General features: G+C 33.1%; 5 protein-coding genes across 5 annotated transcripts; all 5 read right to left on the bottom strand.

Annotated features, from left to right (window-relative positions):
• Positions 1–1,360: 1,360 nt before the first annotated feature.
• Positions 1,361–3,130, bottom strand: LOC113558377 (SCAN domain-containing protein 3-like). The gene has a single exon (XM_026963833.1). It carries the CDS (start codon positions 3,128–3,130, stop codon positions 1,361–1,363), a length of 1,770 nt encoding a protein of 589 aa, XP_026819634.1.
• An 849-nt stretch (positions 3,131–3,979) lies between these two features.
• LOC113558376 (piggyBac transposable element-derived protein 3-like) lies at positions 3,980–4,735 on the bottom strand. Its single transcript, XM_026963832.1, has one exon. The coding sequence runs from the start codon at positions 4,733–4,735 to the stop codon at positions 3,980–3,982; it is 756 nt and encodes a 251-aa protein (XP_026819633.1).
• An 8,629-nt stretch (positions 4,736–13,364) lies between these two features.
• LOC113558375 (probable serine/threonine-protein kinase irlF) lies at positions 13,365–14,438 on the bottom strand. Its single transcript, XM_026963830.1, has 2 exons — positions 13,821–14,438; positions 13,365–13,742 (listed from the first exon to the last, which is right to left on the bottom strand). The coding sequence occupies exons 1-2, from the start codon at positions 14,436–14,438 to the stop codon at positions 13,365–13,367; spliced, it is 996 nt and encodes a 331-aa protein (XP_026819631.1).
• Positions 14,439–15,530: 1,092 nt separating this feature from the next.
• LOC113558374 lies at positions 15,531–15,878 on the bottom strand. The gene has a single exon (XM_026963829.1). It carries the CDS (start codon positions 15,876–15,878, stop codon positions 15,531–15,533), a length of 348 nt encoding a protein of 115 aa, XP_026819630.1.
• Positions 15,879–19,602: 3,724 nt separating this feature from the next.
• Positions 19,603–26,100, bottom strand: LOC113558373 (zinc finger MYM-type protein 1-like). Its single transcript, XM_026963828.1, has 4 exons — positions 25,718–26,100; positions 25,535–25,603; positions 25,269–25,355; positions 19,603–21,092 (listed from the first exon to the last, which is right to left on the bottom strand). The coding sequence occupies exons 1-4, from the start codon at positions 25,899–25,901 to the stop codon at positions 19,603–19,605; spliced, it is 1,830 nt and encodes a 609-aa protein (XP_026819629.1). The 5' UTR covers positions 25,902–26,100.
• Positions 26,101–27,744: the final 1,644 nt, after the last annotated feature.

The raw sequence follows: 27,744 nt of genomic DNA, 5'->3' as shown, positions 1-27,744 counted from the left end.
ATGATAAAATGAGTGAGTTATATCTTATATAGTACAGCTGTAAAAAAAAAAAATAATAAATGTGTGTTTTTAGGCCTACAGGGGATCTTTTTATCGCTTTAAAAATCTTAAAAGAAATGAATCTAAATGCAATATGTCAAGGGTGGATCTGGAAATTTGCATTAATATATTGTTAGTACAAATGAGTAATTGAGACTGTATATTATTTAAATAGTTTTTGTATCATAATAAATAAATAACAAAACTACAAAACAGTAATTATAGTAGTAAGGTATATTGATAACTCTTATAAAACAAATTAACACAATATCACAACTCGATATCACAATATCCCTCGGCAGTAACTACGCGTTTATCGGCACTCGTCGTTACACTCCTCAGCGCCGTCGCTTCGCTACGCAAATCGAAAATATCCCTCAACTTGGTATGCAAAACCACCTCATGTAAGTCACAGAGAAAAAACTAAAATATGTATTAATAATAAATAATATTAATATGAAAACATAGGAAAGCAAAGTATACAACGTTTCGCCTATGCATGCGTAAATGCGTAAAATCGTAAACTTTGGGAATAGATAATTTCCAAAATAATAATTTACGAAAATTTTTGAATTTATACTTTTCTATTCAGAACTTTAAAACGCACATTTTGGTTTTAAAAATTACAAAATTACAAACTTTCGGTATTTTAAATTTAAAAATTCCATTATTTTGGAAAATCGATTATTTTGAAGTTTTTTGAACATAATTATCATAGGAAATTTGAGCGACTTTTTTTTATAAGTACTACGAAATAAAGCATACAAAAACATACATTTCGAAAAAAAAAAATTCCAAAATATCGCTTGGGAGCTAAACTAGAATTATACCGAGATCATAGTGCTGCAGAATGTTTTTGTAAGACACCAAGTTTTATTTCAAAGCTAAGCTACGAATAGCAACAGATGTTATGGCATATACTTTCATTTGCCTTTGAATTCATTTTGCCAAAATTTGATTCGGTGAATACCGTACAAATAGTTTCTGTCGATAATCTAAAACATAGGTTCTCAAACTTATTTCATCCACCGCCCACCTTGAGAATCAAAAATTGTCTAGCGCCCACTATCTCCCCCCCAAAAAAATTAACTTAGCATCTGTTATATCTTTTAAAAATAGATATTACAATTTATAATATATAAATATGCTATATCTAATTTCTGAGTTCTAACATAAATTTTAAATTAGCTTTTTGGATGACAGCAATTAAAACGCATACTTTTTCATACTTAAAAGTATTTTTATTAAAACGAAACATTTATAATTAAAATTATTTTTATTAAAATCATGCTAAAAAAGTTATGAATTCAAAATATAAAATTTACTTAATGTGATGGAATCCATGTGCATTAACGAGTTTGTTAATATCTGGCTCAAATTTACTCAAAAACAGCCGTAAATCACCGCGTTCGGTAACAAGCAACCGATTTCTCTTTTTTGTTAGCAGTGTTGCTACAGCACTGAATCCACGCTCAGACAAATACGATGATGGGAATGCTATCAGAAATCGTTGAACAATCGACCATAAACTAGGGTACAGTTCCATGATTGGCTTTTGCAGCCAAAATTCTTGATAGCCATTCTTGAATTTGAATTTGATTTCCTCATTTGTGGTCAATTCTAAAAGTTGTTCTTCTAACTGGGATGATTCTGCTGTGTTGACATTTGAAAAAGGATCTAATACCCAGTCTGGTATGTCCATGTTTAAAATGTCCTGGAATCGTTCTTTGAAATCATTGTGGAGGTTCTCCAAGTGTTGACAGTAAACAACCAAGTCATCGTTGATAAAAGATGCTGCTGCTAAATTAGGAAAGTTATTAAATTCACGTCTACCAATATTTCTCTTGTATAATAGCAGTTTGGCAACGAATGTAGAAATGACAGTTTTTGTTTTAATCAAGTTCAAGTCGTCACCTTGAAGTTGGAGATTGACATCATTAAATAACTTGTAGAGGTCTGTCAAGTACGAAATATCATTCTTTGATGTGATGAGGTTATCGCGAAGTCCTGTGTCTCTGTTTTTCAGGAACTCTATCACAGAGTCAAACAGATTGTAAAATCGAGTCAGACAAGTACCTTTTGACAGCCAGCGCACTTCTGTGTGAAGCAGCAATCGATTGAAATCTTCATCATTAGCAACGCAAAGTTGACTAAATAATCTGTCATTTAGTGAGTTGCTTCTGATTTTATTAACTGCTCTAATAACATAATGCAGTGATTTATGCAGGCTTTCACTCAGATTTTTTGCAACTAAATGCTGGCGATGAATGACGCAATGTACAGCAAGCACGTCTGGAACTTTATTTTTTAAATACGCTATGAAGCCTTTGTGTCGCCCTGTCATAGCTGGGGCACCATCAGTAGCAATTGACATAATATTCATCAGAGGGATTTGCTTTTCATAACAAAACTTTTCCAGTGTATTAAATATGGTTTTTCCTTTTGTATTTGTCTCTAAATTTATCGCAAATAATAGTTCTTGACATATTTTCTCATTTTTTATAAACCTCACGTATGATAACAATAATGCTTCATTAGTTGGTAAAGTGGACTCATCCAACTGAATTGAAAATTGACAAGTCTTCAAATGATTGCACAATGATTCTTCAATATTTTCGGCCATCTCATCAATTCGTCTTTGTACAGAACTATTGCTCAAAGGAATTTTTCGGATAATATCTGCCGCTGGTTTATGGAACACAGTTGTTATTACTTCTTTTAATGCTGGTAAAATTAAGTCTTCCCCAATGGTATGCGGTTTGCCTGTTTTAGCAATTAATAGTGATATATTGTACGACGCACGAAGCCCATCATTATCTTGCTTAGAAGCCGCAGAAAAAAGCGTTGACAAAGTAGGTTGAGCTACGTACTTTTTTTCCATATTTTGAAAGTAAGTCACATCTTTGTCTTTCATATCTGAATGCATTTTATTAAAATGATCGAGTAATCGAGAAGGTTTCATTGCTTCATTTGAAAATGTTTTTTGACATATGAGGCACATTGGCGATGATGGATTTATCCGACTTTGAATAAATCCGTATTTTATGTATTCCGCACTGTATTGTCTTTTTTTCTTTTTTGCTTCCGACATAGTTTTCACTTCAGAAATATGTAGATATTTTATAAGTGCACAAAAAATAAAAACGTGGTCGGCACGGTTCGACACCAAATCGTATACTAAAGTCTGAGTTAAGGCTTGCATCGTAAATTGGACGCAATATAATATTATAAAATATAAATACTAAGTTATCGACTATTGTCGCAGTTACGATAACGCTAATGATCATTAAATACCGACGACGACATCGACGAAACTTCTAGGAACTTTTTATATCTACACGACAATACCTGGAAACCCGTGGGCCATCGCGTCGCACATTACGTATTGGTGGTATATTATTAGCTATAATATACTAGCTATATTATTAGTTAACCCTACAATGCATGATTTATTTTTTTTTTTTTTAAATTTTTTTTGGGTTGTTTTATTACTTCTTATCAAGGGAAAAATAATTAAAAAATTTTTTTGGTATTTTAAGTCCCTAAAAAACCAATTTTTTAGTTTGTTGCCTGTGAGCAACACTATGCGTTTATGGGTACAACATAATTAATTATTTAATAAATTTAAAAATGTATATCTTGAAAAGTTTTACTGTTTATTGATTAACTATAAATATAATAAAATAATTGACTAACTTGCCAATTACAAAACAAAGTATAATTTTTTAAAAATGTAACATTAAGTAGTAATCAATGTAGTATCAATATGTAACAAAAAAAAATATAGAAATAAAAATAATAAAAAATTAACAACCTTTTTGGTATAAACTTAGAACAAAAATGTAATTGACTGAACTGTCAATACATAACAAAATAAAACAAAATAACTAATATAAGTCACAAAAAACTAAAATAATAATTTAAAAATTATAATGAATTTTTATGTTGTATGCCATTTGGTGAAACAAGTTAGTCCTTTGCCACAACATAAACTTATTTGACATTTTCCACACATCATAAAAGTAAAACCTTTGCAACCTGGATTCTTACATCTAGTTTTTTTTTCACTTTCAATTGGCCAATGATCTAATTTATCAGTTCTCACCTCTTTTGGAGGTGCATGCTGTCCTATTTTAGTGCCCATTTTACCTTTTTTTATAATTCCTTCTTGTACATCATTGGTGGGACGTCCACGTTTTGGGGTATAGGTACCAATTTTGCAGAGAGATAAAGCAAGTTGTTCCCTAAACTTTACCAATGATAGCACACTATTATTTCCTTTCTGTTTCTGAATTCTTTTATGTAGAAGCCAAGAATTTACTACAGTTACATCCAATAAATGGTGGAAAACCCTCATGTACCATTTTCTACTCCTCATCTTTATCTTATGACGCCCAAGTAAGCCATCTAGTAAATCAACACCACCCATGTGTCTGTTATAGACTTGTATTATATTTGGATAGTCAACCTCAATTCTTTTTTTTTGTTTTCTGTCAAACCTACTTACTTTTACAACTGGGTCTATAGCAGTAAATGTCGACAGCAAACTTACAATTTTTGTATCTTTCCATATGACAGCAACTATGTCTGTATCTAACACTTTGGATATACAATGGGCAGTAGTGCCCCTAGGTTGTTTCATTAGAATAGAATCATCTGGCAACATTACATTTTTTAACCTGGCAGCCAGGAACATTTGCAATCCAACAGTGAAGGTTTCATTATATCAGAATACCTATTGTTTTGAAACATTTACGATGTATTTTATTTTTAATGACAGGTAACCTATGCATAATAATAAAATTGAAAAATAAATTCAATCACAATTTCTGTATTGTCATAATATAATAATAAAAACAGTGACATAAAATCAATAAATAAAATCCGCTTTCCTGTGGATATATTAATAAAATAATAATAATAATAATTAATAAAGGTCAATATTATATTATTTGTATAATGCCTTTAATTAAAATTAATAAATTTTTAATTCCGAAGGTCGATATCTCGGTCAATATTGGTTTTTCGACCCCCCTCCAAAGGGCCGAAAGTACTCCCCGGGTGCCGTTCCATAGGATTCGTCGAAAAAATTAGTGGGTTGTGGGGGGCTAAAATTTACACATCTCGCGAATTTACGTAATATTTACGACCCCGCGCCCGCCAAACTTCCCCGCCCGAAAACATCCACGGTATTCATTTCCGCAAAAATTTGAAACCGGAATCGTAATCAGCGGACCGTGCTCTACAGAATTATGATGTTAAATTGTTAAGTATCGAAAAACTTCGCACTGTAACATTCCCAAACAATTGACAAAAGTGCCGAGTAAGAAAAATATTGTTTTAGTATCGTACCCGACACTTTTGTCAATTGTTTGGGAATGTTACAGTACGTTATATTTCGATACTTAACAATGTAATACTGTAGTTCTGTAGAGCTCGTGACGCTGATTCCGATTCAGCTTTTGAATTTCCGCGGAAATGAATGTATTGGAAGTTTTCTGGCGGGGAAGTTATGTGTGCGGGGGGTCGTGATTATTACGTAAATTCGCGAGACGTCTACAATTTAACCTCCAATGACCCATCGATTTTGTCGACAAATTCTATGGAACGGCAACCGGGGAGTATTTTCGGTCCTTTGCATAAGGACCATTACTTAAGTGATCGCACTTAAACTTGCAAAGTCGATTTTGAGAACTTGGTTACTGCATCACTTTTAAAAACTACCGCCGTCAGCTCAGTGCACACAGGGTATTTGATATTTTTACACGAAAACAGCAGGGATGGTAGCAAGGATCATTTTCAATGAAACAGTCAAGGTTTCAAGTCGGTAGTCCTATTATTCGGTCTTTAATTAATTTTTGAAATCAAAATTTGCACAACCTACCGGGTGATTACAGGGCGATCGGCCATACTCCAGCCGTCAGCTCAATGCATAAAGGGTATTTGATATTTTTACACGAAACCAGCAGGGATGGTAGCCTGGAACATTTGCAATCTAACAGTGAAGGTTTCAATTCGGTAGTCCTATTATTCGGTATTTAATTAATTTTTTTCATAGAAATTTGCACAGTTCCCGGTGATTCCACGGTGCACGGCCACACTCCAGCCGTCAGCTCGGTGCCTACAGGGTTTTTCGTATTTTTACACGAAACTAGCAGGGATGGTAGCCTGGAACATTTGCAATCTAACAGTGAAGGTTTCAATTCGGTAGTCTTATTATTCGGTCTTTAATTAATTTTTATATAAAAAAGAAACCGTAAGTATCGGCAATACTGGATTGATGTACACTCCGTTGACATAGTCTTAGAATTCAATAAATAACAATTTGTGAACATAATTACGCCTTCATATCTCGCTAAATATTGATCTTACGGGTTTTGTACCTATGTACAATTGTGATTTATTTAACATGTTTAGTCCGATTTCCAAGTATCTAAGCGATCACACTTAAACTTGCAAAGTCGATTTTGAGAACTTGGTTACTGAATTCACTTTTAAAAACTCCAGCCGTCAGCTCGGTGCCTACAGGGTGTTCAGTATTTTTACACGAAACTAGCAGGGATGGTAGCCAGGTACATTTGAAATGAAACAGTGAAGGTTTCAAGTCGGTAGTCCTATTATTCGGTCTTAAATTAATTTTTTTCATAGAAATTTGCATAGTTCCCAGTGATTCCATGGTGCACGGCCACACTCCAGCCGTCAGCTCAGTGCATAAAGGGTATTTGATATTTTTACACGAAACCAGCAGGGATGGTAGCCAGGAACATTTGCAATGAAACAGTCAAGGTTTCAAGTCGGTAGTCTTATTATTCGTTCTTTAATTAATTTTTGAAATCAAAATTTGCACAACCTCCTGGGTGATTATAGGGCGATCGGCCTCACTCCAGCCGTCAGCTCAATGCATAAAGGGTATTTGATATTTTTACACGAAACCAGCAGGGATGGTAGCCAGGAACATTTGCAATCCAACAGTGAAGGTTTCAATTCGGTAGTCCTATTATTCGGTATTTAATTAATTATAGGAAAATAATCACTATTTGTATACCACTGATATAAAAGAAGAATATTCTTAATCAATTCGTATTGTTGTTTTACTTTCAATTGCTTACGGAAAACAGTAGCTGCGTTATTTCCAGTAACCACACTGGTCAATCAATAATGCCTATCACTACAACCATAGTAGACCATACACGGACAATTTTTATTTAAGGTTATAAATTATATATAAAACGTAAAGTTTTAAGTATTGTAATAAAATAGCCAATGCTCAGAGTGAGTAATGCATGTTTTGTACATGGAATAATTATATTAAATTAAGTTGTTCTTTTATTTGTCATAGAAGCACCAGATAGTATGTTGTATAACGACATGAAATATAACGGCAGTTTGCGATGGACTAGAGAACCCATACTGGGCCGGTCCGCCCCAAAAAAGGTGCTTAGGGCAAGGCAAATGAAGAGGCAAATAATTGCACGCCATAGCGATGTAAGTATAATAATGTATACTACTCATTTTACAAATAATAAAATATTATTAATTTTCCAAAGAAATCAATAATGGCCGTTGCAAAAATGATCGCCTACGTTAAGAGTATGGGGCATACAAAAGTAAATTCTTCAACTTTACAATTGGCTTCGTTTGCATCAGGATTATTCAACATCAAAATTGACAACGTATTAAAGTACCAATCTTTGGAGATCCAAAAAAAATTGTTTAATTTAGACACATTTAATGGCTGTTCGAATACCTCAAGACATCTTTCGATATTTAATAAAGTAAAATCCAAATTCAATATTAATACTGATGACCAATCAATAATAGATTTCCTTATTGCTGATAATAAACATATAAATAAACAGTCAAAAAAAAAAATTCAGTTTACAAAAATGAAATAAAATCAATTGTGTCCAGTTTAACTTTTAAGAGTCTTATCGATATTGATAATTTTAAGTAAGTACTGGTAAAAAAATTAAAGATCGAAAATTTTTTTTTAATTTGTAATTAATACTCTTTACAGTTCTGCGAAAAGTACAACAAATTTAACAACAACGTGTCATGAAGATTATAATACAAATAATATAATTGTGATGGGACAAGAATTAAATAAATTATTATTTCTGTTAGAAAACAACATCATTACCCAAAAATTGTGGGACATTGTTCAAAATATGTTTGATAATTTTATTTTTTTACCAAGTAAAATGAAGATGTTACATTCACAATTGTTTTCAATGTTCATGTTTCCGGATTTCACAGCATACAATTATGAGTAAATATACACATTCATAAAATACATTAATATGTATACATTATTGTATTTCATTGGTATTTCATATTTTCAGAAAACAAAATCCTAATATTGGATATATTTTAAAAAACATTATACATTCATCTGTAAAATGTACAATTATGAACATAATTAATATATGTTACATATGGCTGTTCTCGGAAGACTATATGACCCATATTGATAATTGCGACTTTATATATTATACAATTATTGAACAACGTTTTAATGAAATGTGTGTCAATTTACAAAATATCTCAAAACCTAACCTTACAGTGCCTAAAGATAATATATTTCTTTTTTTTAAATAAACTAACAGTGGCAAAGTAGTATAATAATTGTCAAAAAATAATTTAAAATTTTGGTTATTAGGTATAACTCTACTAAGGCGCATAACGACATTTGCACTAGCACCTAGGTCTGGCTCACTTGCTTTTCTACTTTCACTATTATTTTCTTGACCTGAACAAAACTCAAAATTATATGCGAAACCTGAGGCACCACTAAGAACAAAAAACTTGTAACCCCATTTATGCCGATAACGAAAAAAAAAATATTAAAAGGCTTAAAATAAATATAATTAGTTATTTCCTTACTATTATAATCACCATAAAATGAATATATACCATCTTAAGTACTTTTATAAGTATTTATAAACATTTTACGAAAAGTATTTTTGATATTAGAGGCTATTATACACATTGTTGCCCACAGGCAACACCACGCATTGTAGGGTTAATCCGCGATCATTGAATATGTGGTATTTTGTTTTAATAAATATAGATTTACTATATTAAATTTTGTATTAATATATGTATAAATATATAAATGAGACTTTTTTTAATATAATATAATTATAATATTTATATATATAATTTTTTGTATCGCCCCTAAACCTAACTCAACGCCCCCAAAATTCCTTCGGGCATCCTACCGCCCCCCTGAAGACCACCAACGCCCACTAGGGGGCGCTATCGCCCACTTTGAGAATGACTGCTCTAGTCTATGACAAGTTGATAACATCAGCCCCTACAACATCTTTAGAAAGATATTTTCGATTAAATGGGTTTTATTTTGAAGTAACACGCGAGCTAGAACACAATTTGTATAAAAGTTATCTGTATATAATGTTCGTCCTGCATTTAATAAATTATTAGTAGTTTCATCACAATCTTTTCGCCAACATTTCCTGTAGCTGTTACTGTGTTAACCTCTTGACCAGAATATATTTAAAAATCATATGTGTAAACATTCCTAGTACAAAGTTTACAAACTTTGATACCAAATTTATGTTTTTTTCTTAGAATGTATTGCCTAAATCCAAAAAGACCTCTGCAGGCAATCATACTTCCACCAACTGAATAAACTGACTGAATTTTATTTTTTAACAATGTAAGAAAGGGTTATTATTGAAATGTAACATCCTAATTCATAATTCATAGCTCATATCTATAGCGTGTTATTAGATGTGATATAAAATAATTTTAATCCGCCACGACATTCCACCTTTCGGTGCATTCCACATCACCCCGAACATCGTCTCCGCCGTGATGTCCTCGCCAATCAGTGTGTTCATAATTCTTCTTCTTCCGTACCACGCGTCGCATTCGAAAAGTGTATGGTGGGCGTCGTCTGTATGGTAGCCACAGAACATACACTCAGGTGACGGTAGCTTACCGAATCGGTGTAGGTATGCCGAAAAGCATCCATGCCCTGTGAGGGCTTGTGTTAGGTGGTACTCTACCATACCGCTCGTTCTTTTGTGCCATCTCTTAATGTTTGGTATCAGCCTATGAGTCCACCTTCCGTTGTCAGCCTGTTCCCATTTTGATTGCCATGCTTGTATCATTTTGTCTTCTGCTTCTACTTTTCCTTCTGTCGTCTTCATGCTACTCCTGTATTCCGCTACCAGATCTGGGGGTGACATTCCGGATAGGACTTCCACAGCCGATTTTGAAACGGTTCTGTATGCCGCTATGACTCTGATGCCGATTTTCCTATTGCTTTTTCCCATTTCAGTCCATCCTTTGCATCCCATGTGCTTGGCCCAAACTGGTGCGCCATAAAGCATAATGCTCTGCGTAACGCTTGCTAGAAGTCTTCTGTGCGATTTTGCTCCATCTGTGTTCGGCATGATTCGCGTGAGCATTGTGGTCACGTCATCAGCTCTCCTGGACAATAAGTGCATGTACAATAAAATTCAATTTTCCGTCAAAGTGCAGGCCAAGGTATTTGACGGTTTTTTTGGATTGGATTGTGTATCCCCTTATCATTATCGTTAATTCGTTATGTTTCCATCTCTTAGTGAATAGGATTACTTCTGACTTCTGAATCGCCAGTTCGATTTCGGTTTCTTCTAGCCATTGCAGGACCTTCTCACCTGCTTCTTCTAATAGTCTTTCTATTTTCACCTTGTCATTTCCTGTTGCAATGATAACGACGTCATCGGCGTACACTATCAGTTCAACTCCTTCGGGCATAGGCTCGGAGAGAAGGCTGTCGTATAGGACGTTCCACATTGTAGATCCCATCACCGATCCTTGTGGGATGCCTGCCGATAGTGCTTTCATTACTTCTTTGCCTGCTGTCTCGTACATTAATTTTCTGTCGTGGAAATAACTGTCCAGTAGCTTGCATAGGTACGTCGGTAGTCTTTTGCCGGTGGCTGCATCGATGATACCGGACCAAGGTGCCGAATTAAAGGCGTTTCGGTCGTCTCAGTAGTCCAGTCATTAGCCTTCCTGTGTGACTACCCACTATATCCCTCAGTCTGATAGCCGCGTCCACTGTGGAATGGCCTTTGCGGAATCCGTATTGGTTGTTAGCTATGCTATTATTTCGTTCTAGGTGGTCTCTAATTCTAGTGTCCAGGATGTTTTCGAATAATTTCATAATAGTGTTCAACATACATAGTGGACGGTATGAGGACGGGTCTTCAAGCGGCTTGTTTCCTTTTCTTACTAGTACCAGCCTTGCCGTTTTCCAATTAATAGGGAAACTAGCCTTTGTAACGCATCTGTTATATGTCTAGTATCAGTCCCGGTCTTAGATTGACAACTCTCTTCAGTATCTCGTTTGGTACTCCATCTATTCCCGGTGCTTTATTTGACTTGAGTGTCTTCGTTGCTCGCTTCAGCTCCACGTATGTTATCGGAATAGGGATTTCTCCTTCCGGCCATATCACTACGTCTATGGTGGGATGTGTTGGGAATAGCTTTTTGATAATGGATTCTACTCTCCCTGGTGTATCAATGCCTGGTATTGGGGTCTTTTTGCACAAATTTTCCCATAACGAGTTTATAAGGTTTGCCCCACGGGTCGGACTCCACCATGCAGCAGAGCTCGCGCCATGACTTTTCTTTTGACTTTTTGATGGCCTTCGTCAGTTCGAGTTGGGCTTTCTTCAGTTCCTCTTTCTCTGCTATGCGTTCACCATCTCCTGAACGTTTCCGTTTTCGCATGTAGATACGACGTAGACGATTACTTGTTTCTCTCAAGCGTTTGATCTCTGGCGTCCACCAGTGCACAGATTTTCTCTTGGAGGTTACTTTCGTTCTTGGCGCTACTTCATCCAAGATTCCGGTTAGTGCGTGGTTAAGTGCCTCTGCACTGTCGTTTGCTGTTGCGCCGATATCGATTTCGCAGCTTAGTACAATTCTCTCGAGTTTCTTTCCGTCTATATTCCTGGTATTTCGGCGTGTGATTTCTTTGTATGGTCTTGGTGCATTGTCCTCAATATTATACTCGATATAGCTATGGTCGCTATGAGAATATTCCTCCAGAACTCTCCAGTTGGTGACCCTTGCAGCCGAGTTAGCTGATGCCATTGTCACATCGATATGTGACTCTGAGTCACCTCGCTGCCAGGTGGGTTTATTGCCTTGATTACACACCATCAGCCCTAGAGCGTTCACAAATTCAAACAGGGATTCTCCTTTGTTATCGTTTGCTGGGGATCCCCCATGCTCGATGCTTGGCATTGAAGTCCCCAGCTACAATGACATCGCCGGATGCGGATCTGATGCTCAATTCGAGTCTAGTCAACCAGTCTTCGTACTCCCTTATACTGACGTTTGGGCTGATATAACATGCGTATATCCTTGTTTTCCGTACAGTGATCCAGGAGAATCCGTTTTGTGCATCACCTATCTCGTCGATTGGAATGTCGTTGCAGTTGATTATGGCAGCTCTGATGGTTTTGTCGCAGTACCAGCCATGGGCTTCGTTCGTGTTTTGTCCGTAATTGTAGTATTCGCTCACGATAAATAGATCGATCTTGTCTTCGCGTGCTTTTTGAAGTGCTAGGTCTTGAGCAGCACTCTTTCCTGCCAGGTTTATTTGCAGGACTCTTATCATTTTGTCCCTTGGGACTGTTCGGATTGGGGTGTGATTCCCGTCCCGTTGTTCTCACTATCTCGGTTGGTGATGTTCGATTGCTCGACGCACTCCTTGGCCACATCTCCCTTCTTTTTACATTTAAAGCAGCATTTTGTGCGGTCCTCTCTTCAACAGTTCGCCGCAAGGTGTCCGGCCTCTAGGCACCTGTAGCATAACCTTTTCCTCTCTTCCTCTCCTCTGGTATTCTCACTTTACAGTAATTCCATCCTATTTTGATATTCGGTCCGGCGGCTAGGCGGATTGCAACCGCTATAGGGGCTGCGATCATAGCCGTGCACCATTCGTTCGTTCCCGTCCGGATTGTAAAAGGTTTGATGTGGGCCAGCTCCCGGTCGATTTTCGTCAGTTCTGCACGTACTTCTTCGGCGTCTAGTGACTCGTCGACTCCCGAGATGAGCACTGGTGTCGTTCTGGCGGTTTGTCTCACTGACATTTCCTCTCCTAATTTCTCCGTCAGTTTTTTGGCGAAGAGATCGGCGTTTTCCTTGCTTTTGACTTCGATGAGAACGTTGCCGTTCTTCTGATTCCCACTACCTCTATCCCGAGTTCTTCGAGGTTTGGGACTGCGTCTTTTGCCTTTTTGATCGCTTCCGCGTAGGTGAGTTCGTCTGGTGGCACATTGAGAATGACCGCTTCGTTTTTAGGCAATTTTCTCCTCAGTCTCTGCACTTTTTTCTTCTCCGCGTTTTCGTTTCCTCTTTTTCCGTTTTGGCTTTTTTTTATTGGTGACTGTCGTCCATTGTCCGTCTTCTTCCTCCGTTTCGATCTGCTCTGAAGGCTGCAACTGCTGCTGTTGTCGTTCCTGGCTGTCTTTGCGGCTCTGTTGCTGTTGTGCTGGCCCGTTTTCTCGTTGGTTTTGCTGCTGTTGTGGTTGCTGGGATTTTTCTTGCCGTGGCTGCTGTCGTTCTGATTGTATTTTTCGCTGCTGCTTTGCCTGCTGCTGCGGTCGTTGCTCCTCCTCTCCTATCTGCCACTGTCGTTGTTGCTGCTGGCCCACTTGCCGCTGTAGCCGTTGCTGCTGCAGTTGTAGTTTTTATGCTTCCGCGATTTAGGAGATGGTCGCGTTTTGTATTTTGATCATCTCTTTGATTTCTGCCAGCGCTCTGGTAAGCTCGGATCCTTGGTGTCTGGGTTCGGCTTGTGCCAGCTCTTTTTCGTCCGTTTGGGTGGCATTGCATTCGTGTTGCACTGTGGTGCCTGCCTGACAGCTTCTGGATATTGTTTGCGTCTTGACTCTGCCAGTGACTCTGGCCCAATGGATCAGTCCCTTTGTAGCGGTCGCCAGTTTGGTTACCAGTGCTTTAATCTCTTTTTTGGTGTTGGTTGCAATGGTTACTTCGTTCTCCAGCTTTTTGGATGTGTCGTATACAGCTTCTAGGCACTTGTGGAACTGAGCGTTTCCTTCCGCCTTGTCTTTAGTTGTTGCTGCCTCTGCGAGCCTCGTTGCCAACTTTCCAGGGGGGGTTTTTGTTGTATCCGTATCCGAATCTCCTTGTAATGCCTGATTCCGTCGCGTGACCGTAGTCACGAATGTCTCAGCAGTAGTAGTGTTGCCGGACGAGAGGGCCATGCTGGGCATCCCCTCGTTCCGGTTTTGGCTTGCTGATGTCGACCTTTGAAGCGAGCCACCTCCAACTGCCGTCTCCTGGTGTCCGACCACCCCAGGTAGAGTGGCACCAGGACGGGACTCGTCATTGTTGCTTTGTACTTCCATGTTGATTTTGTTTTTGGCTTGGCTATCACCACCGATGCCAGCCTCGCGTCGGTTGTCTTGTGTCGTTCCGTTTCCTGATCTTGCTGGACACCGGGGGTCGATCACGCCCCCGGTGGTGAGCTTGTCCCCGACCGCTTATTCACCCAATCTCGAAGGGAGCAACTGACCTAACTTAGGCAAATTAATCCAGTATGAATTCCAGACATGGCACGTGTCCCATCAGTTGCCAAACCTAAACACTTTGACCAATCTACTTCGTTTTCTCTTACAAAGCTGTCAACAGATTTAACTCTTCGAGGCGGGAGATTTTAATAAATTAAAACACCCGTCTTGCACACAAACTTTGTTTTTTATTTTTTTCGAACTATTTTAACAACAAAACACTATTTGTCACTTATAATTAAATGCTCAAAAATTAAAAAAATTATTTTTTTATTAACAAAAAAGAAGCGGGTTAAAAAATGCCCCGTTGTGCAGGATCATCAAAATTTTTCTTTATTCTTTTTGCACTGTAATAAATTAAAAAAATATATTAAAATCAAAAATGATAATATTAAAATTAGCAAAAACTTAAAAAAAACTTACATATTAACATAAGTGGTAGTTGTTGAAGCAATTTCTGGACTTTGAAATGCAAAGTGGTACATCACTTATGGTGCATTTCCAATCTGTGCGAACTTCTTTTTCTTTAGTGCTACAATGAGCGAATCTTTTTCTTGTCGTCCAGTCTAGCTGATGTGCTGATTGGTCCTTGAAAACGGATGGTGATACATAAGGTCTTTTTATGGAAATAGGTGATGGTGATGCGGAACTTTTCTGTCGGCGTTTTTGAAATCTCACGACGAAAATTTTTTAATGTCATTTTTGTATATTTAATATGAGAATTTACAATAGCTGCGTAAAAAAAAAGAAAAATATGTGATACCACCACTTTCGACTTTTTCTATCTATGTGATACATCTTTTTATATTGATCAAATTTATCGACGCAGTTCATGTTCATATTATAGTCCTTAAGAACACTAGGACACAAGGTATTATTGATGTGGTTCCATCTTTTGATTTTCTTTTGACATCAACGACATCAGTAGGATTATGAAAGTTGGACAGCAAAGTGACTCCTCGTTTGTCTTTCCATTTGACAATTGAAATGTAATATCACATCGCTCATGTTCCAGTCAATGTCACCCATGATCATGTTTTTATCTAACTCTAACTTTGGCAAATATTTTCTAGTACTTTTAACAGTTCCACAGCAAAAAATACGTTTTGATTTCAGGTATGCCAAAAGTGGTACACTTTTAAAAAATTTATCAATGTACAAGTTATGGTTTTTATGATGTAATGGATTTGTTAAATTTTTGACTACTCGTCCCTCAAGATTTGTTTCGACAGTCACCTCTTTTACCCGTGTATAAATCGAAATTCCAAAGATAACCATGTTTATCAGCTAACTATTATACCTGTTACCTCTTTTAATTGGTTTATTCGTCATGTATTGCTTAAAAAGTTGATCGACCTTTGAACTTAATCATCGATTCATCGACTGCAATAATTTTGTGTGGGTGGTAATATTTTTGAATATTTTCTCGAAATTTTTTTAAAAAAGGTTGAACTTTGTACAATTTATCATAACCTGTTTCGCCCCTTTTTGCCATAACCGAGTTGTCATTTAAGTGAAAAGATGAGAGTAACCAACCAAAACGATTTACAGTCATAAGAGAACTTATATAATCATCATGTAAGTCCAAAGCTGTAGACCAATAATCTGTATAGTTTGGATCACGTTTTATACCCATTTAAATATTCATACCAAGAAAAGTCATTATTTCATTTGTATCTGTAGGAATATAATTTTTTCCAGTTTTCATCTTTATTTGGTATACATACAAATTTGTTTGGTACACTATTAACTCTATTATGTCATTTGAAAATAATAATTTAAAAATTGAATATGGAGTGTGTTCAGCTTCAATATCAATAATATTAGATGAACCATTGGCGCACATAAATTCAAGGAGATGATTTCGTAAAAAATTATTATTTTTCGACCACGTCGGAGCAGTAAATTCAAAACTATTATTTGATGGTTTATTTTCATTACTATGTATTAATGTATTTTCGGATGAATTATTTCCAAAAATATTGTTTTCTAATTAAATAGTTTCTGTAGATTGATATTTTGTTGGGTCCTGATTGATTGGTGGAAATAAGGGGCGACGAATGTGATTATTAGAATGGTCATTTTTTAAATATATTTGCCTTTGAGAATTGCACGTTTTTATCGGACTAGGTAATAATAAAAACGTTACCTTCATCTAGATTTAAAATCTCTACCAATTCGTCGTCATTTTGATCCATCAAATCATCGGATAAATTGTTGTCTTCCGTTACTTCAACATCTTTATTAGGTAAATAAGTTTCGTTCGCATCAGAATCATCGTAAGACGTAAAACTGTCACTATCGGAAGGTAAATCTTCGAACAAACACTCGACAATATTATTTTCATTCATCCGCGAGCTCATTGTAAAAAATTGACCGAACGGCACAACAGGTTAAAATTTAAACACTGAAATATTATTTCGTCACGGCTAAAATAATGACTTTTAACGGATTCTAATCAGCTTATATGAATTTTAATATGTTTGTTGATAATATATCACGAGCGAGAACTTAAATAGTGGCAGCATTATTATGAAGTACGTAACCGCATTTCTTCGCGATACGAATGACACTGAATTTCTAAATTGGTTATTTCTTAGACTTAAATAAACATGGTTTATTAAAAGAAATAATATATCAATGCTCATATTGGTGGGTTATTTTTTGTCTTGCTATGCCACAAATACGTTTATCTTACGGGTTAAAATTTGTCACGCTATGCTGCAAACAGTTAAAAATCTCTTCGCCAGTAGTTTTTGTCGACAAAGACTGGCAAAACAATATTTCTACTTTAATATTACCATTCAACTCAAAACGAACAAAAGCTAATAAATTAGCTTGGTCAGTAACTTCTGTACTTTCATCCAGTTGCAGCGAAAAATATTCACTTTGTTTAAAACAGTAATAATAGCTATTTTCACATTTTCCGACATTTCATCAATTCCTCTTTTCACAGTCGTATTTGATAACGAAATTTCATTAATTTGTTGGTACATTTTTCATCAAACAAAGCATTACTTATTATTTTTGCTGCGGGAATAATAAGTTCTTCCCCCACGGTGTGAGCTGACCCCTTTGCAATTTAATAATGAAAGCTCATAAGAAATTTGGGTATTTAATATGTTTTGTTTTAATGATTTTTCTATGACTGATTTAGTTATAGAAAAAATTTCTTTTTTGAAAGAAATCGAGAGATTTTCCTACACATTCAGGATGTTTAGTTGCCTTTCAAGTTTTGAAAATTTCATACATTCGTTGGATAGCGTTTCGAAACAAATCACACTGCGGCATAGGCTCTTCCTCGGTACCAAAAAATACAAAACCGATGTTTAAAAAGTCAGGGTTATACTTACGAAAATTTATTTTAGTTTTCTTTGTTATATTCAAACTTGACACATCAACAATCTCATTACTATTAGTCCTTCATCACTTGACAGCTTCGTTTTACGACAAGACCCAGTTCAAAACCAAGCATCCATATTTACGTGTAGCGTAGTTAATAGTATGTACTATTTAATACTATGTAGTAACTCACAACAGACACAACGACGCAAAACACACAACCAATGTCGCAAAATAACTATTTATCAATTTACGAAATCGAAAGGCCTATTAAGTTTATCACAACCCGCACGCCGTGCACGATAAATACGATAAAAATGACATTTAAACGTTCGATATCGTATCGTTAATTGTACACTTATTGTACACTATAGTTAAAATTGATTAAATATTATTATGATCAGAAATATAACAAAAAATATATAATAATATTATTTTAAATATATATAATATTTAATATTATACCTATGGCTCGTCGCCCACAAGTAGGCCGTGGCTCACGGGTTGTGAACATTTGCTATAGGCTATGGGTTCTGATATATTAGAGAGCATAGGCGTGCGCAGACTCCGGTTTCAGCGGCAGCAAGAGATTAATTCGGCCCATTCTTCAAATTCATTATTAAACCCAGCCCATAGTTTTACTATTCTTGCTATTGGGTATCAAAATTAAAGTTGCATTGTTTATTTGGATAAACAGTTGTACAGTAAGGTACTAAGCCACTTAAGGTGTAACTTTTCCACAAGCCTATAGTTAATAATATTATTTATAATATGATAAAATAAACAAACATTAATAATAATATAAAGTATATATTTAAAAAATAATAATTAAAGTAATAACATATGGTTGTAAAGAAAAAAATAAAACCTCTTATTAATTTATATATATTTATATAAATATACATTTTTTTCACAAACTTATAATACTAATCTACGCTCTATAGGTAATAAATTTTTAAATTCATCAATTACACTCTCAATATTTACAGAAGAAGTTAATTCTTGTTCAACAAATAGAAACAATAATGCATTTAGTCTATCTTGTGTCATGGTAGATCTAAGTTTGCTTTTAACAATGGTAAGTTTAGAAAAACTCCTCTCGCAACCACAACTCGTGACGGGGATAATAACAAACATGTTTAAACACAGAAAAAAATTATTAAAAATATTTGATCGATCACATTTGTTTAACCAATCAAGCCACTTATAAACAGAACCAGAGCAAGTACCTTTAGGAGTATCTTCTAATTGTTTCAAAAGGGTTATCTCAGAAATTAATGATTCTTTAGAAATATGGAAATATTTATTCAATAGGTCAAATTCTGTGTTATAATTTTCCATTTTAATATCCAAATTCACAAGATTACCTATTATATTTATTATGTCTAATGTTTCTTGCTTAAATCTTAAGTCCAGTCCATTTATTAATGTATCTAAAGTTGTATTGTAAACATTCACTCTCATTTCATCAAACTTAGTTTTAAAAATATGTTGTGTTTGGGTAGCATTATCTATTTTTTTAGATATTTTCCTATTTTTAATAGGAGGTATAATAATATTATGATTAATACAAACATTTTCTGTATTTTTAAAAATTAATTCAAATTCATCATATGAATCTCTGATTGAAATTAGTGAAGACTTAAGAGATTGAATATGTTTAACTGCAGATAAAAGATCTAACTTTGGAGTTTGTAATGAAGAACTCACTTTTAAAACTAGTTGTAAAATAGGTTGCATCATATTCATACAAAAAATAAAATTGAATGATTTGATTTGACTTTAGAAGTCCTAAGCCCTTCATTTTTACATCTGGCAGCAAACTCTTTTTTGTTATTTCGTCTAACGCTTTTAATAATGCTCTATAGTTATGTTTAATAGCATTTACTGCCTCTGAGCGACATGCCCACCTTGTTGTTGAGCATGACTTTAACGTTTGAAGATTAGACCCATGTTCTTTAGCTATATTTTCAAAAATAGCATGTCGAGTAGGGCTGCCTTCAATGAAAGAGTATAAAAATTGAACAGATCCTAAAAAGTTAAATACTACTTGATTTTTGTTACTTGTATTACTTGTGATTGAATCAATTAATGACAAATTTAAGCAGTGTGCATAGCAATGTACATACAAAATGTTTGCATTCATCTCTTTGAATTTTCTTTGTACCTCACCTATATTACCAGACATTGTAGAGGCCCCATCAAAACACACAGCAATTATTGATGACCAACCTATACCAAATTTGGAATGTATAATATTACTTATAGCTGTGAATATAGATTCAGCATTAACAGAAACTAACCGTACTAAATCGAGAAAAGTTTCAACAGGTCTATTCATTTGATCATCAAAATATCGTATAACGATTGAAAGTTGCTCATGATGACCAACATCACTAGTTTCATCGGCTAAGATTGAAACATATACATTTTGTAAATCTGCTTTTACTTTTTTAATAAGAACATTATGTATGGAACTAATTAGGTCGTTTTGGATTCTATTACTGGTATATTTTGCATTTTTTGGGCCATTTTCAAAGTGTTCTTTCAAAACTATTTCATATTTAGCAAAAGTATTAACTATTTCTTTGAATAAACTCTTTTGATTACTTTTTTCTCCTTCATCATGACCTCTAAAAGGCCTTCCTCCTTTAACAAGACACAAAGTTATATCTATCAAACGCTTCATAATTTTTCTATTGTGCAAACGATCACTTTCACATTTGGAAATATATTCTTTTCTACTTATATCTATTTGTTGATCAATAGAAGTAGTATTTAAGTAATCAGCCATTGCTTGGGTACTAAAAATATGGGATTTAGTAATTTGATGTTTATTAAAACGATTAATACCTCTATACCAACTACAGAAACCAGTTTTAGAAAATGCATCATCTAATTGACTGCTGTTTAAATTATTACCCTTAAAGATCCTACATGGAAAACAAAATGCTAGGTCTTTAGATGGACTATATTCTAACCATACATATTTTTCAAACCAGGATTTTTGAAACGATCTTTCTGATGCTCCTTGCATTGTTTTTGGATAAGATTCCATGATTGGGCGGTATGGACCAGCTCTTATTCGATTTCTGAGTTCAAGACGATTCACTGGAAGTTGGTTTATCGGATCATTATTATGTACGGGTACTAAAATACATAATCAGGTTATTATTGCATAATAGTTTATAATAATATAAATAATATAAAAAAAGGATAAATTATGTTATATGAAATAATTTAATGCCATTTTCGTTGATTTTATCAATTATATATAATAAAAATAATAAAATGCAGTAATTTCTAAATTTCTAATAAAAAAATAAAAATTGATTTTACTTTTTACTTTTAAAAGTTAAGTATAGGAGGTACATATTACATACTACCCAAGGGCGCCCATAGGTAAATTCTCAAGGGGGGGACAAAATCTTAATTTATCAATACATTTATAAATAGGAATAGGAATAGGAGATAGGAAGAGGTCTACTGCTAATTATTATGCTATTACATTATATTATGTAAATCAAACTGGAAGATTATGAAATGATAATTATTTAACCAATTAACCATAAAAGTAATTAATCGAATTTTTATTTAATTAAAAACATAAATTGGACACTGAAAACAATTAATTATATTTATTAAAATATTAATTTACAAATAAAAATTGTAAATTTCTTTTTTTAATACCAAATATGTTTATTACTTCTTCTATATATTCATTCCTTTTATCATTAATTTTTTCCCTGTGTACACTTATCATAAATAACCCGTCAAGTCTATCTTCACTCATTGTAGATCTCGTCCATGTTTTTACTCTTCGTAACGTACTAAATGATCGTTCTACAGTGCATGTTGTAGGTGGTAATGTAATATAGATCATTATACATTTCTTGACGGCAGGAAAAAATTCACACTCCACCAATAATTTTTTATAATCTTCCATTGTATCATTTATAAATGATTGTGATTTTAATTGCCAATAATCATACCAAATTAAACCATTAACTTTTATATTAGGTATTTTAAAATGATTTTCAATATCTTGAAGTATGTTCAAATATTCATTTTTTTTGTAGTTTAATCATTTCATTTGGAAGCAACCAACATAATTTAAATGGAGTCTCATTGTTTTCATTAAATCTATTATTTAACGAACTAATAATAGAGTCTAAATATGGTATATATATGGATACTCTGTAATAATCTTTGATAGAATCATTTGATGAACAATTATGATTTGATCGTTGACTCTGATTATTTGTTCTTCGAGGTATTTTAAGTACAAAATCTAAGCTATTTGCTGCTTCAGTGATTTCCTCAAAAATTGTATTAAAATACTCTATGCTGTTTTCTCTATGTTTATTCAATATGCCAAGAAGTTCTGTTTTAACAAATTTATGAACAGAATGAAGATTAACACTTGTACCTTGTAATTTGGTCACAACTGGTTCTAGAACAGAAGAGTAATAAGCAATTACTTTTAAACTAATCAAAAAAGTACTATTTGATGTGGCTGATGAAAGTTGGAACGCACGATTTCTTGTAACAGTATTTGCTTCTGAACTAATAGATAACTTTTCAAGAACATTTTTAATTTCAATAAAATTGTTATCAAATAACCGTATACATTTGTACTTTTCTGACCAACGTGTCTCACAAAATAATGGAATATTTGGAATAAGTTTTCTTCTCAAAATACTTTCTCTAAAAAACTTAATTATTTCCTTTACAGTACCAATAGTATTTCTGATTTCAGGAATTGAATTTTGATCGTTAACTACTAAATTGAGTTTATGTGAAGCACAATGAAAATAACAAGCAGTTGGATATATTTTTCGGATAATTGCCTGTACAGCATTTTCTTTGCCACTCATGGTTGAACAACCATCAAATCCTAAGCCAACAAGTTTCAACATATTTAAACCATATTTTTCTGTCGATTCTAATATACTTCTTGATACACCTTCTGCATTTAAAATATGTATTTCACTAAATCCAATAAATTCCTCATGCACTACATAATTAATATCAATATATCTTACACCAATAGATAATTGTTCTTTTCCTGCAATATCTGCTGTTTCATCAGCCAGTAGAGAAAATGCAACTGAATTATTGACTTGGGATACAATATCATTACGAATTACTTGACCACAAATTTGAATAATTTCATTTTGAATTCTATGTGATATATATTTGGATTTCCCAGAGGCCGTGTCAAAATGGTTCGATAAAATATTATCACCTGAATCAACTCGAAATTTTAATAAATCAACAAAATTACCTCTATCAGCAGTGTTTCCTCTAAGGGCAATGTCATGTTGTCCACAAAACAATATTGATTTTATAATTGGTCTTAATTTTTTTCTATTATTTTCAACTTCTTTGTGTACTGTAGCATTAATTTGCTCAATAACATTTATTTTTTTTGAATTCATACTGTCTAAAAACAATTTTGCTGTAACTTTTGAATCATTATGCCACTGTGTTTTTTCATGTTTTTTTGACTCTTCAATTATCTGATAAAATTTTGTGAATGGTGTAATAATAAAAGAACCTTGTTTACCTCTGTGTACATTAGCTTTGAACAAAACACAAAATTTACAAAAAACCCCTTTATGTTTAGGTGAATAAATCATCCAATCATACATTTCTAAGTACTTCAAATTAAATGCACGTTTAGAATTTGATGCCATGTCATTTTTAAAATTATAATTTATAGTTGGTTTGTATGGATTAGTTAGTAGACTGTACTTTTTATCTTCTGGTATTGGATGAATATTAATAAAATCTCCAACATCTGACGAATTATATATTATAATGTTAGTATCGTTACTTACACCTGAAAAGTAATTGAATTTACATAATTATATAGAAAAATTGAAAAAATAAAATATTTAATTATAATAAATATTTAATCCTACATATATGATATGTTCTAATAAAAATGTTTAAATGAATAAAATAAATCCTATACTTACAAGGTGTTGATACTACTTCAGATATGTCTGGATCAATCATGGTACTGACACATGTATTACTATTAGTAGATGTGACTTGTGCATTACCTATATAAATATATTAATTTATATAATAAATGTAGCTTTGTTATTTTTTTATTTATAATTATTTAAATCATTGTATTTATATGTTTATTTTCATGGATTAAAAAAAAAAATCTAATAGGTAAGTAATTAAATATTAAAACATTAAAACATTTGTATACTCACACGGAGTTAACACATCGACTACAGAAATGGTTGGGTTATTACAATTTTTCTCTACAATTTTGTTGTCCATTTTTGCAGTTTTTGTTTTAAAATAATCTAAAATTTTCGATTTTTTACAGTTTTTTTCATCATCTAAAAAAATAGAACAGTAATGAGATAAAATTAAACCAGATATCATATACCATTTGGTATTCAATTATAGTTTCCAATTATTTAGTATTGATTAATAAATAATAAATGATATTAAATCTATGCTACTAATTACTATTAAAATACGTAATCTGTCTAGATCCATCTAATATCTAATATATCTTACATATTATTATAATAACTAATAAGGATTACTTTTGAAAACTTACTTTCATACATGGGTGAAGAACTTGTTTCTGGCTCTGGGTTTTGACGTTTCGGAGTAAATACATACTTTTTTAATTTATTAATAGTACTCATTATTTTATTATTAAATATATTTAAGTAATATAACACTTGACACAACAAAAGTGTAACGACTGAAATACTGAATAGTTTTCACTTTTCTATTTTTTACTATAAAATGTAAGGGTCGGGCCACACTACAGTATTATAAGTAAATTCATGAAGCGGTACACGACGACGGCGACGAACAGTGAAACCAGTACGTATAGCGCGTCTAAATTTAAACATGAATGTTTATTTCGCGAGCAGTAAAACCGTCCGAACTCATGACAAAATATATATTATAATAATATCTAATGAACATTGTTTATTTATTGTTGTTATTTATAGCTGATAACTTGATTTGCCACAGTAAATAAACCTATTTTCCATAAACAATTAATTATAGATTTTCATATATTTTAATATTTAATTAATTTTTTTCTAAATAAATAGATTCTGACCACAGTAAACAATTTTCCAATATTTTCTACATTTTCCAGGGGGGGGACATGTCCCTCCCTTGCCCCCCCCCATATGGGCGCCCTTGATACTACCTAACAATGTAAGTGTTGTTGTCACATTTTAGAAATTAAATTTAACAATTATTTGATCAAGACTATTTTTTAATATTTACTTAATTAATAATTTGTTAATATTTATTATTTTAATAACTTACCAATACTATCATTGGATACACTTGAATCAATTTTATCTGCCATAATAAGATTTGTTACATTGGACATAGTTTTCAGTGATGTATCAACTAATTGGAAAATTATTTAAATACCGTAATGTAACTGTAAGGATATGGAACAAGTACTTAATTACAATTTTATTAAATTTAACAATAATTTGATTAGGTATGAATTTAACTATTTAAGACCATTTTATAAAGCTTACCTACTTAACTAATAATTTGTTAATATTATATTCATAACTTACCAAACATATCATTTGATAAACTTGAATAGATTTTTTCGACTGTAACAAGATCTTTTATTTCATTTAAAACTAAAACCATAAAATATAAATAAATAAAAATATTTAATTATACTATGATAGAGTTAAATACTTATAATAAAACTATTGACCTATAATTTTAATAAGTCAGTGGATAAAACTTACCGATTCTATCATTGGATTGCCCAACAGCATTGGTGTCAGATTTCAATGTACTTGGCGTATTTGAAAGTTTTGAATTTTTTGAAAACATGTCCTTTAACTTATAACATTTATCGCTCGCATTCAAAAGCAACAATCTTTTCTTTTCACGGGCTTTTTCAGCTCCGCCCTTTCGTTTACCGGACATGACACAACAGTAATGTTACAACTTACTAGTTACTACTATTATAGTCTTATAATAATGTAGGACAATTGTAGGTATTGAGCAATGAGCACGTCGCACGTCGAAAAATATTAAGATGTGCGAGTGCAACTCCAATAGTCCAATTACGTAATTGCTAATCGCTATTTAATATCGTCTATCATTAATGTTGTGGCGGGCCAGCATCGTCATGGCATATTAGTGTACGATATTACGATAACGTTAAAAACCCAGTTTATTTTTAGATTTGTTGACCATAAAATATGATAATAATATTTACGATTAAAAATCATGGCTATTTCTTTTTATAGTAGACAGGTCTATTAGTTTTATACTGATAAATTCTATATCATAAAATATTCATATCTATACTTGACCAAAAAAAAAAAAAATCATTTGTGGAAATATAATTTTACCGAGGCCCATTATTTAATATTTGCCGGCCCCAGTAGCCCCAAATAAAGTCCAGGGGCAGCATATGCTGCCTCTGCTGCCCCCGTGCGCACGCCTATGTTAGAGAGTATTGTAAAAGAAGCTATGACAGGAAAAAACATTCTTCTAAAGTAATTCGTGAATTTGTTGTTACGTTGCAGTATTAATCACCTCGTGCCTATTAATATGTACGCAAGTTCTTTCCTAATGTTTCTATCCTAGAACATTAAGGAAGTGATATACAGTGATAGATGGTAAGCCATGGTTTACGTTTGAAACAGAAAACGGCAAATGATAAATATGTTTACTGCAATCTTACTATAGATGAAATGTGTGTAAAAAGGCTCCTAGAAAGCGACACCCATTAAAATGTATATGGCTATGTAAACATGGGTACAAATATTGTTTATGACTGTGATGAAATTCCAATGGCCAAAAATGCGTTAGTATTTTTAATTGTTGGCATATACGGTTATTGGAAGATTCCGGTTAGATATTTTCTGATAGATGGATTGAATGGGGAAATTCACTCAATAAAGCTATAAATCTTAGTATGAGTGTTTCTTTGGGAGCTGATTTAAATACAAAAACACCTTTTATTATTAATTCTTGTACAAATGAGAAAATATTTACATTTCATGATCAAGTCCATATGATACAACTAATAAGAAATACTTTTGGGGATAAAAAATTTTAAAAAATGGTGAAGGAAAATGATCTACTCAGTCAATGATAATTAGTAGGATATATTATATTATTACCTATATTTAAATTGTAATATATAGTTATTTTATGTGATTTCGTAAAAAATTAAATTGCATACACTCATAAATTGTTTTTTATATTGACGTTGGAATTTTTTTTAGTTTTTTACACACATAATTGTCGTCATTGTAAAATCAATACATTCATCACTCCGTTCAGAATCTAAAATAAATAAACCTATATAAAATACTTCAATACAATTAGTAAATAATGATTTAAAAAAATAAATGTGAATTATACAACGAGATTTATCTATATATTAAAATTTAATAGATTTTATAGATTTCCATAATTTTATAGTTTCAACCAGGCCCAGATTATGGTTATGATATAAGAGAAGGCTATTACTTTGGTGAAGCCTTTTTACCCAAAACAAGTTCATTTTTTATTAATTAGATTTAGTTGTTTAAAATAAATATTAATATTAATTAAAATAAATATAGACAGTATAGTACCTATATTTATATATTGTAATATTATCACGCATAATTAATTTATTTGATGCCATAATATATATAAGAAAAACAATTTGACACATTGTGTCTCCTTTTGGTTTTCAACTTGTGGCCCAGAGCAACACCCCCAATAGACTCCCTTGATCTTGCCCTAGTCTTGACTTGGCAACTCACGT

The sequence above is a fragment of the Rhopalosiphum maidis genome, chromosome 3 (genome assembly GCF_003676215.2).
Source record: "Rhopalosiphum maidis isolate BTI-1 chromosome 3, ASM367621v3, whole genome shotgun sequence".
Taxonomy (NCBI): domain Eukaryota; kingdom Metazoa; phylum Arthropoda; class Insecta; order Hemiptera; family Aphididae; genus Rhopalosiphum; species Rhopalosiphum maidis.
The sequence above is the reverse complement of the archived record's forward strand: the minus strand, read 5'-3'. Positions and strand labels throughout refer to the sequence as shown.